Raw genomic sequence first — 11,293 nt, 5'->3', positions numbered from 1 at the left:
TACAAACTAGGACATGCATCAGTTGCATGATGAGGTGTAGCACATATTCCGCATAATCGAGCCGTATTCGCTTTTTCTGCAATAAGAGAATTCATCATATTAGTAAGTCTATCAACTTTATCCTCTAAGGTTGAATTACTTAGCTGGTGAAGCCTTCTAGGGGGTTCAGTATTGGCTCAGAACTGTTAAGAATTTGCAGCCATCATGGAGGTCAAGTCTCTCGCTTGTTGGGGAGTCATGTTGACCAATGCTCCTCCACTAGCAGCGTCTACCATATTCATCTCCATGGGCTTCAAACATTCGTAAAAGTATTGGAGGAGAGACTCCTCCGTTATACCATGTTGTGGGCAGCTTGCACACAACTTCTTAAACCGCTCCCAATAATCATAAAGGGACTCAGCTTCTTTTTGCCTTATTCCAACGATCTCTCTTCTTAGCTCAGCTGCTCGCGACGCTGGAAAAAACCTGTTCAGAAACAAATGAGATAGATCAGCCCAAGTTGTAATAGATCCAGGGGGTAAATAAAATAACCATTCCTCAACAGAATCTGCTAGGGAGAAAGGGAAAGCACGCAATTTAATCTGATCCTCAGTTACTCCCTGAGGTTTCATACTAAGACAAACCATATGAAATTCTTTTAGATGCTTGTGGGGATTTTCATTTTGTAACCCACGAAAAGTTGGCAATAACTGGATTAAACCTGTCTTCAACTCAAAATCAGTATCCATAGTAAGATACGTGATGCACAATGGCGGTTGTTCTGTCGGAGCTTCGGCCAGTTGCCGAATCGTTTGAGCCATTAGTTGGTGTGCTAGATTTGGGTTTTCGTTAACCCTAGCGTTAAGCACTTCTTCTGGTGAGTCGACTTCTACTTTTTCGCTTTCAAGTGTTCGAGTAGGGTTTTCGTTAACCCTAAACTCAGCTTCTTCGTCGACTTCTATTTCTGGCGGTGGGTTACTTTGAGTTCCAACCACCGTTGACTGCTTTTTCTGTAACTTTGTCTCCTTGCGATTGGCTCTAGCAGTCTTCTTAATTTCTGAATCGAACGCAAGAGTACCTAGAGCAGATCTGGTCATAAGAAACAAAAAACAAGATTAGTACGTTGCCAGTCCCCGGCAACGGCTCCAAAATTTGATACGGTATTTGAAAGCACCAAAAATATCCTATCCCTGATAAATAATGAAAAAGAATAGTAAAAGGGAAGTAGGGTCAAATCCTCAGGGACTGGACTTGCAAAATATCTTGTTCCGTGAAATCTCAGGCAGAATCTTGCCCAAGAAAACTTACGTTCCTGAAAAAAATAAAATAAAAAAATAACAGAATTAAATGTTTGGATCTGAAAATGACAAATAAAATAAAAATAGATTTAAGAATATTGAATCGAAAATTAGAGAAATTAAAAATAGAGTTGAGAGAAAGGAAATTCTTATGGGAGATTCTAGCCTCCAGTTATCTCGTTCCGCCTTAGGTTCAATCCTCGACTTTTAGATGATCCTTCCCAAACCGAATAAGCCAGTTATAGTGGAAGAGGAAGCCTACGACCACCAGCTCCAATGATTCAGACTTACGATATGGTGGAACCTGACTCTAGCCAACGATCGCTTCTGTGGGATCGTCTTATGCTATATCAACGCTTCTCAATGGCAAATCCCACGCCATTTTGTCTCTTGGGCTCGCCAACCTCTAACGCAGTAAGCTAACGAACCGACTGTGCAACCTTCCCAAAACATTCAAAGCGGCCGCCTTTGCAAACGTTGAAAAGCTTACTTCTTAAGGGACATGGATAGTGCGGAGAAACAATGAATACTCAGCGAGGAGGCTAAGTACGAATTCTAAGCCTCATGAACTCTTTTGGGGATTTTTGACAACCTTCGGCTAGATGGGTTTAGTGGCTCATGGTTGTGGTAGAAAAGAAAATAAATAAATAAAAATAAAGATTTTATTAAAAAGAAATATGAGAAGAACAATAGCCTAAACTTTTGGGGAGAGAGTGTTTACAGAAAAATATGGGATCCCCTTTTGAGTCACTTCACCCCCTATTTATAGTGCTAGGGGAGATATTCTAATCCTACTTAAATTCCTAAAAGATAAATATATTTAATTGAAGATAAATAAAGATAAAATAAAATCCTAAAAATAATCCTTAATAATTATCTCAATATTAATTATCCTAATAAAATTAAAATAGAGTTTAATAGAATAAAATCTCTTCTTTTTGCATTTCAACCCTTGTGTCCTCCATGCTTGCACTTTTGGCACCAACTTTTCCTTGTGTCTCACATTGGCCCATTTTATCTCTAAATTCACACTTTTGGCCCTTAATTTCACTTTTGCCTCAAATTTAGTCCCTATGAGATAAAAGATCATAAATAGCTCAAATTAGTAGGATCGTACTCAGAATAAATACATAATTAATACATAAAAATATGTTATTCTAGAGTGTTATCAATGATGTATGAATTCATATATACTATTATATTTGATTATTTAATCCAAAAATTAGCAATTTCTTTTTAGTCAAATCTAAGTTTGAATTTAAGATAAATTTTTATAATTCAGATTGGAATTCAATTCTAATTAGATATTAAAACTGAGATGGAATTTTAATTAAATAAATAATTTCAACATGCAAACAATTTTGGATTTTAACTTTTAATTTTAACAAATATATATAATCGGAAACAAATTAGAGATGAATAAAATGAAACTTATTGTCACAAATGTATATATTTTTTCCTTTAATAGATAGTATCAATTTCTTCAATCAATCGAATCCAAGAAGTTTAAATTAAAAATTGTACAAACATTAGATTTTTAAAGTAATGAATATCGGTTGAGTATGAACATATATAAACGTTAATGATGCATGATATAAAAACTTTAATACATTCATATATTCATTTTGCACCATATTTCGTATTATATAAAATTAAGTTTATATGATTAAAATAGCCCATATCGTAAACTTAAAAGGATTAGTTCTATATAAACAGTTTATCTTGTGGAATTTAAGATACACTATCTTGTGGAAAAATATGGGTGTTGAGTTGACAGCTCCTTGAAATGACACAATATGTATGTGTGGAATCTATGATATGTTGCATGTTGAAAGAATATGAATAGTTAGGCAGATCATGCGTTGTTTGGAATATATGACGTCTCATATTGGTGGTGTTTTGTCAACTGTGTATCAACTAGGTGATGATAGGTTAATTTAGGAAGGACGTTTATGTCATAAAATTCTCAATACCTCAATTGCATATTCCATCTTAGCAATATTAATGTCTGCTTACTTATCAGCAAATGCCAACATCTTCTATAACATCAAACTTTATCTATATAACAATCCCTTTTTGCAAATCCAAGACATCAGTATCATCCACACTCTTGATCCCATATGATGTAAAAGGGAAATTTCAAAAATAAATAAATTATTCTAAAGAATATAGCTTGTGAAAGTGATTTAGCTTATCAGCAGCCATCTGAATGATCTATGCTTTTATTCTCTCCAATAAATTGGAGAAAGTTGAAAATACAGTTGAACCCTGATCGTATCTGTCTGTCTGCCATTGATAAACACAAGTCTATTTAATGACTATTGGTATAAAAATTAATATTTGGAGTATCAGATTCAAAAATTCAGATTCTATGGAACAAATTTTTGGTCATTTCATGGACTCAACTCAGCACATGAAAAAAGGGTCAAAACCACTAGCATACCTTAGTGGAATCTGGATCACACGTCAGACATTTTGTCATTTCATATCAGATAAGTTTTGAATTATCTCTGTAATTTATAAATTTCAGGTTGGAGTTTTTTGGGGTAATTTCAATTTTTTTCAAGTTAGATGACAATATCAAAAAAGAATAAATTCTGGGGTTCTCTCAAATTTTCCTTTAGTATAAAACCCTTAGCAGCATTAGCTTACAACATTAATTACTTTTCACTTAAAAGAAAAAAGAAAAGAAAACCAAATATAACATTAGTATCTAAGATTCTCTTACAAATGATAGATATAAGGAGCAAAAAGTCCTTAAAAAACCATCCCATAAAGTTGCAATTTCTAAACTAAACTTGAATTATTTATGGTCACTGTTGTGTTTAATGGGGGATTCAGGCACTGGCATGGTTAAGACAAGAGTTGAGAGCTTATCATTAGCTTCATTCTTTTGCAATTCAAGCACTTGATTGGCTTCAATATCTCCAACTAGCAACATATTTGGTTGAATAGGTTTAATTGGCTCATCTTCAATCTCCATTTCACCCTCTCTCTCCTTGTTTTCTTTGTGTTTTCCCCATAGGACAGAATAAAGCCCCACCACTATCAAAATCGAACCTATCACCCTGCATTAATTAAAATCAAATCAAACGTAAGGGGCAGATTTTCTTTTAACATATTAAAAAAAAAAATTGAAAAGAAAGAGACATGATCAATTATGAAATATTCAATTGTACTATGCACCACAAAAGTACATACATAAATTGTATCTAAAGACTAGGCAGCCAGTGCAAGTGAAAAACAGCTATGCAATTTTTATGCTTTGGGGGTGTCCCTAAGCTAGAGAATTTTTATAATTTTTCTGAAGATTGTATTCAATGCTCAAAATCCGAGATGAATGCAAGCAAAAATTAAGATTAGATGATTACCCTCCAAGAAAGATTTTCTCAGCCAAGATGAAAGAGCCCATGATTGCAACTATGATCATCATCAGAGGGCTGAAAGCAGTAGCAAAAACTGGACCCCTTTTCTTTATCACCATTCCTTGAACATAATATGATATGCTTGATGTCACAATTCCCTATACAACATTAAAATTCACAAATAGAAAAAAGAAAGGAGTCACTTTTAGTTCCTTGTCTGTAAAGGAGAAAAATAAAAGGTTAGAGAGAGAGAGAGAGAGAGAGAGAGAGATGTTAGATTATTACAGCATAGGCGGCAGCTAGAAGGTTCATGTCCCAGCCAATTTGCCAAGCTGAAACCTTATGCTCCATTACAAATGTAACAACAATAGCTTGCAATGTCCCCACAAAACACACTAATGATGTTAGAGAAAGCTGATGATTCTTGTATGTCTTCAATGCTTTTGCCTGCTCCAAAAATCATAAATGTCAATTACGGTAAAGATTAAACGATAATGATTGTTTAAATCCTGATTTTTAGTACCTGTAAGACGAAGAGGGAAGCCCAAGCAAGGGTGGCCAATATTAGGAGAATGGAGCCTTTGACCCAATCTTTGTCAGTTGTTCCAGTTGTATCGGCATAAGATTGTTTAGGATGAATATTCTTAGTCCAAAACAATTCAACAATGGGTCCTTTATACAATGTCATCAACATTGCCCCTGCTACTGTCACTATTGTTCCCACTATCTTTGCTTGACATCTCACTTTCTTTACATCAATCTTCTCCATCCTAAACCAAAAATCCGATTTCAATCAATTAAATCATCTTATTAGTTACTCAAACTGAATTGTGAGTGTTGGATTAGATTTATCTAAGTTTTTTTGTTTTTAGAAGATCATGTCACCATATTTATGTATATACCTGCACATGGCAGCCATGACAAAAGTCATTGCAGGCAACATATTGCTCATGGCACAGGAAAAAGTTGGGGAAGTATATTTCAGCCCAGCATAGTAGAAATTCTGATCAATCACAGGCCTGCATTTTTGTTCATCAAGAGACGATATATTTAGTTAAAGTTAAGATTCCATACCAATGTTGACGCATGTAAAAAAAAAAACAAAAAAACTAACCCCAGGAGAGCCAAGATGAAAATTTGCATGAAAACTGGGAATGTTATCTTTGGTTGCCCTCTCCTGAAAAACACAGCAAAATTCATATGAATTGATCTCAGATGCTATATATATATATATATATATATATATATATATATAAATAGTACAATATGTGTTTATGGAACGGTCGTGGAACCTTTCGAAGATTAAGGCAAAGGGAGCAATGACAGCAGTGGCAAAAGCATGGCGGTAGACGACAAGAACATAGTGACTCATGCCTCTGTTAAGTGAAACTTTGGTGATGATATTCATGCCTGCATACCCAAATTGCAATGAAATCATTGCAAAATAAGGTTTGGAACTCTCAAGGAAGTTGCCACAACATCTCAACTTCTCCATTTTTCCTTAAGATTTTGGAAAAATATGAAGAAAGGAGGCGAAAGGGTTTGCGGTTTTGAAAGAGAGGAAGTGTTGTTGGTTTCTCCCTAAGAGGGAAGGTGGGGGATTGGACATATATTTATAGTGGTTTTGGAGGGAACTGTCCAATTTCATTTGAGTTTGGCATTTCTTATCGTACTTTATTATATATCATGTCTATGGAGTGGAGAATTTTATGTGGAAAAAGCCTACATAAAGGCAAACCAAAATATGGCCAACTTTGATACTCCTACCATGCCTTTTTTCCTTTCAAACTTGTCCGTGTGATCATAATTTTTTTTTATATATAATTCTAGTTAAATTTAAACTATTTTTTGTATTATTAAATATTAATTTGGGCTAAACAGGCTTGAAATTATTAAAAAAAAAAAGAAATTTGTCTTCATCCGACCCTTGCACAGACTTAATTAAAATTCTATTCTTTCACATTCCTCTTTTAATTTGCTGATTTTCTATTTAAAATCGTAACCCAATAGTTTTAGTTTTTTTTTTAATAAGAGGTAGTGATGGAATTTGAGATTAGTGTCAACCGATTTTTGATTGCATGTGTTAAAACAGGTTTATCGAAATTATGTGCTTAAGAAATTTTAATTTTGTCTTTTAAGTATATAGGGATTATAAGTTAAAAGCATAGATTAAGAGTTCCATCAAAATTAAAAAACGTATGTGTGGAAAATATGTTTTTAAAATATAGATTTGTATTTAAAAATAACATATAATAAATAATAAAATGTAATAATAATTACATATAAAATATACACAATATTAAAATAAACAATTAGACTAAATTATAAGTAAAACGAAATTTAAACTCATAAATACATCATATTAAGATTACTAAATAAACACAATTGTTTATTATGGTGTTACCATTAATCCTAAGTTGGTCTTGAGTTAATTTATGATATTGATGAAAAAAGTTTAAATATAGAAAATATCAAAATAAAACTTTAGTTGCGAACATAATTGGTATGGGTTTAAATTCAATTATATGTATATTTTCATTAGTTTTTAAATAAAAGAGTAAAGCACCTTCATATAATAGAAATTATTTTAAAGTGAAGGGACACGAAAGTAAATTTTTATTTAAAATTTTGATATGTTTAAAGAAAAAGAAAAGAGATATATGGAAGACTGTACGAGTTAAGATACATTATTAAACTTTTATTTAATAAAAAGCAAGAGAGAGAGTGGAGAAGACGTGGCAAATAGTGGGGGGGGTATCTGAGTCACTTTCTACATGGTGAGTGTTGGTGATGTAAGCTTAAAGTGACATTATTACTAATTGTTACCATATCACACTTTCTTTATATAAAATTTTTTATAATATGAACATTCAAATCTTTGCAGAGAACAGTTAATTAAATTAAATTCTGTTAAAGATATTATTTTAAGAATGCCTTTAAAGTTGTATTTTTATCTGTTACATCATAAAATACTGTATAATTTTATCAAGATATGATTGTAAAAAAGAATACAAAATGAAAAAGAATCATGATCTTGAAATTAGGCAAAAACATATATTCATCCCAAAATGGTGTCTTAATATTATGGAACAAAGATTTTTTAGTGGGTTTCAAGATTGGTCACGTTATTCCCAACTATTGTTTTAACTTACCAATGCTTCAATTTCTTCACAAAATTTCCAATTCCTATGTTTTATGTTTTTGTAGCGTCTAAACTTTTGATATGAAACATATTCTGATTGACAAGTGAAATTAAAATTAGATATAGAATCTAAACTTTGAATTTATTATGTTGATATGGAAGATTGAGTTAAACTAAATATAAATTTAAAATTTTATTTAAGTTTCATCAAATTCAAAAACCTATTTTATTATTTAAGATTTTTAAAACAAATTTTATATATTATAATTAAATTTAATATAAATACCTAAACAGTAGTCCAAATCAAATGATTAAAAGCATATCCCATCATCCATCCAACGTGGAACTAACTTACTCCTATAACACAACTTGATCTCATGTAATATAAGTTAACAAAAAAAAGAACTGCAAATGGAGGGAGAAATAGTAAGAAAGGGGAATTATTTTTTAAGAGGTGGGGAAAAAGACAAAGGAGAGTGAATAAAAGGTTTAAATATAGGAGGGGAGCTTTGGCAAATTGCATGTATAATTTATAGTTGAAAGTGAGTCGGAGCACGAGTGAATGGGTCATATCATGTCATTTGGGTCATATATATATTTTGTTGCTTCGTCTCAACTATTCACTTCATGCTCCATTCCTTGTACAGTAGTCCCCCGATTCCACAATTGAGGATGTGGAAAACAATATAGTAAATATTAAGTAAAATATTATAAAAGTTCTTATACTAAGAGTTATTATATTTTAGTTTTTTATTTAAAATTTAGGTAAATTAGCTCTAGTTCATTAGGTCAAATAGAAAATTAACCCTTTCAATTAAAATTTTCATCAATTTCTTCTATTGAAAATTGGTATGCTTGACGAAATAATCAAACGGTTACATGTGGCATGTTATTTGTACCTTATGTTGACGTATAGGGACTAATTTTTAACAGTAAAAATATATATAATTTTTAATAAAATATTTTACTTGTTCTTTAATCTAATGTACAAAAATAATTTATCTATTTTTTAAGCTGAAGGACAATATATTTATGATATTTTTACCCAAATATTAAGATTCCAACCATATACCTACTAAATGTCACCTCTTAAAGAAAAAAATTATATGAATATAAATATTTGTTTGGATGGAGGATAAAATAAAATTTGTTGATGTTTGTAATACCCGATTCGACAACTAGAATTCAAATTTTATATTTATTATATTATTTCCCAATGGTGAGTACATAAATTAAGCTCTAAGGTTTAAAATACAACTAGTTCAGAATTAATGTTCAAAGTTTGCTCCTAGACCTAATAAGCACAAAAAAAAATCGATTATTTTTGCATAGGGTGATCAACTACTCTTAAGTACATAATCTTATTTTAAAAAGATTATATAACTAATACTAAAATGAGTTGGGTTGAACTTAGATAAAAAATATTATTTTCAGGTTTGCCTTCATTCTATAAATGATTTTTTTCAAGTTCTTTTCGACTTTTACATTTCTTTCCTATCCTTTGAATATTTATTTCTTTAAAAGAACTTATATATATATATATATATATATATATATATATATAAAAGAGAAGTTCGAAGGAAAACGTGTAAGAATAAAAACTCTCCTAACTCAAACTTTTACTTTCGAGATTTGCCTTGAAGAGTGATTGGTGTTGGAATTAGTGTCATAAATGTAATATATTTATTTGTATATTTGTATTTTTTTGAATAGAGTTGTTAATAAAATTATTCATGAATTATCTAATATCCTTTGTATAATGTTCTCACATGGTTTTGTATGTAAACAAAATGAAACAAATATTAGCTCACTGGTAGTCTAATATTTAACTAATACTAAGCAATATTTCGTGGTCGTATTGTAATATGAAATGACAACTTATATTAATAGATGAATCTAAACATGTTTTTAGTCTAATCGAAAATGAGCAAACCAATTGAAAGACTAATATGTAGCCTATCAAGTTCAATTGAGGAGATGCTTTGTCTTGGGCGTCAGAGCGGATGACTCCTAGAAGATAGAGACATAGATGTGACTGACTCGATTGACAGTACATTAGGTTGAACCCAAGTTGAATATATCTAAATCAGTTTATGAATTTATTCACTTGTGAAATTTATAGTGTAACATACCTTAATCCTGAGTGGATGATGGACTATGTACGCATGACTCGCATACTTTAACATAAGTAAAAACCTGAGTTCAAATAAATAAGGAACTGAAAGCTGGTGCGTCAGGTATAGGGTTTATGCAGTATGTGGCATCATTCACAATAATGGAATTCATAGCCCAAGACATGAGTAAATGATATCTTCTCATTGGCATTACATGATAGATGAAAATCAAACGTGGTCATAGGTTGTTTGTCGTTGTGATAAATGACTTAATTACTATTTGATAGTAGTTGACTTTTTATGAAGGAAGATTAAGGATATTCTATGAAGGTAAAACACTTATGGTAAGGTCATTGGACAAGTACTGATCGAGTAGTTTTCGTATCATTCGGGGGAATGGATTTATCCTAAATAGATTAAGGATATTCTATGAAGGTATCACACTTTTGACAAGGTCATTGGACGAGTACTGATTGAGTAGCTTTTGTAATGGTATGTCACTAAAGAGAGCTTAGTCATGATACTATAGTGGAATGATTTCGTGGCTAAATAAGTTTATAATTAATAGACGAAAAGTTGGAACTTAATTATAAATCATTTAAGCCCTAATTACATATATTCAATCGGTCTCATAAATAATAAAAATTTTATATCAATAAGAAAGTTTAGTTTAATTTAGAATAAATAAATAATAAAGTTTTATAATTAAGCCTAAATTGAATTTATTTATTCTAAATTTTGGATACTTTTTAAAAGTTTTATATCAATAAGAAAGTTTAGTTTAAAATTGCTTCGTGTTTAGATTAATTAAAGTTTCAGTAGACTTGAGAGTTTTATTTGGATGTACTTAGCTAGCCTATATAAAAGCCTCTTCATTGTACGAAATCAAATCCATTCAGCAACTTCTCTCTGAGTTAATAACATTTTCTTTGAGTTTTTATTTTCAAAAATTTCTCTTGAGTTTTGTTTTAGAAGAGTTTTAACAATCTATTCAGATTGTGAGGATTATCAACTAGTTTTTTCTTGCCAACTTTTCTTTCTTGGAGGAAAAATTAGAGTCGTTTGAATAGGGTTGTGGATTCATCTGGTTTTCAAGGCTTTTTAGAACTTCTACACGCCATCTTCATCTTCTTCCATCTTTCTTTTTTCTTTTCTTTTTCAATTTTTCATTCAGTTCTTATTGTTTTTATTTTATTTTTTGTTTGGTACCATCAAAACCCTTGTTGGTTTTGCGATGAATAATAAATTCGATACTATGATTGGAAAGTTGTAAATGGATCAAAAAGTTCGAGATGCTTGAGATTAGAAACAAGACACTATTCTAGACATGATCAACAAAAATTTGGCTCATTTAAGTACCCAAATTGAGCATCTGAATTGTAATTGGGGAGATGA

General features: G+C 31.2%; 1 protein-coding gene and 1 non-coding gene across 2 annotated transcripts; one reads left to right on the top strand and one right to left on the bottom strand.

The window, feature by feature from the left end:
• The first annotated feature begins 333 nt into the window (after window positions 1-333).
• Window positions 334-440, top strand: LOC128041459 (small nucleolar RNA R71). Its single transcript, XR_008196481.1, has one exon. It is a non-coding gene; the product is annotated as a small nucleolar RNA R71 (small nucleolar RNA).
• Window positions 441-3,880: 3,440 nt separating this feature from the next.
• Window positions 3,881-6,241, bottom strand: LOC105771306 (WAT1-related protein At5g07050). Its single transcript, XM_012592727.2, has 7 exons — window positions 5,935-6,241; window positions 5,757-5,819; window positions 5,545-5,661; window positions 5,166-5,412; window positions 4,928-5,089; window positions 4,649-4,800; window positions 3,881-4,345 (listed from the first exon to the last, which is right to left on the bottom strand). Exons 1-7 carry the CDS (start codon window positions 6,135-6,137, stop codon window positions 4,081-4,083), a joined length of 1,209 nt encoding a protein of 402 aa, XP_012448181.1. The 5' UTR covers window positions 6,138-6,241; the 3' UTR covers window positions 3,881-4,080.
• Window positions 6,242-11,293: the final 5,052 nt, after the last annotated feature.

This window comes from Gossypium raimondii, chromosome 5 (genome assembly GCF_025698545.1).
Source record: "Gossypium raimondii isolate GPD5lz chromosome 5, ASM2569854v1, whole genome shotgun sequence".
Classification (NCBI taxonomy): domain Eukaryota; kingdom Viridiplantae; phylum Streptophyta; class Magnoliopsida; order Malvales; family Malvaceae; genus Gossypium; species Gossypium raimondii.
This window is presented reverse-complemented; position numbering and strand designations above follow the sequence as displayed.

What these genes read in the sequence shown, in the direction of transcription:
- LOC105771306 (XM_012592727.2), bottom strand. Translation starts at nt 6,137, where the DNA reads ATGGAGAAGTTGAGATGTTGTGGCAACTTCCTTGAGAGTTCCAAACCT. An exon ending in TTTGCCTTAATCTTCGAAAG is followed by an intron (nt 5,820 to 5,934) that starts GTTCCACGACCG and finishes TGTGTTTTTCAG; the next exon opens with GAGAGGGCAACCAAAGATAA. An exon ending in TTCATCTTGGCTCTCCTGGG is followed by an intron (nt 5,662 to 5,756) that starts GTTAGTTTTTTT and finishes ACAAAAATGCAG; the next exon opens with GCCTGTGATTGATCAGAATT.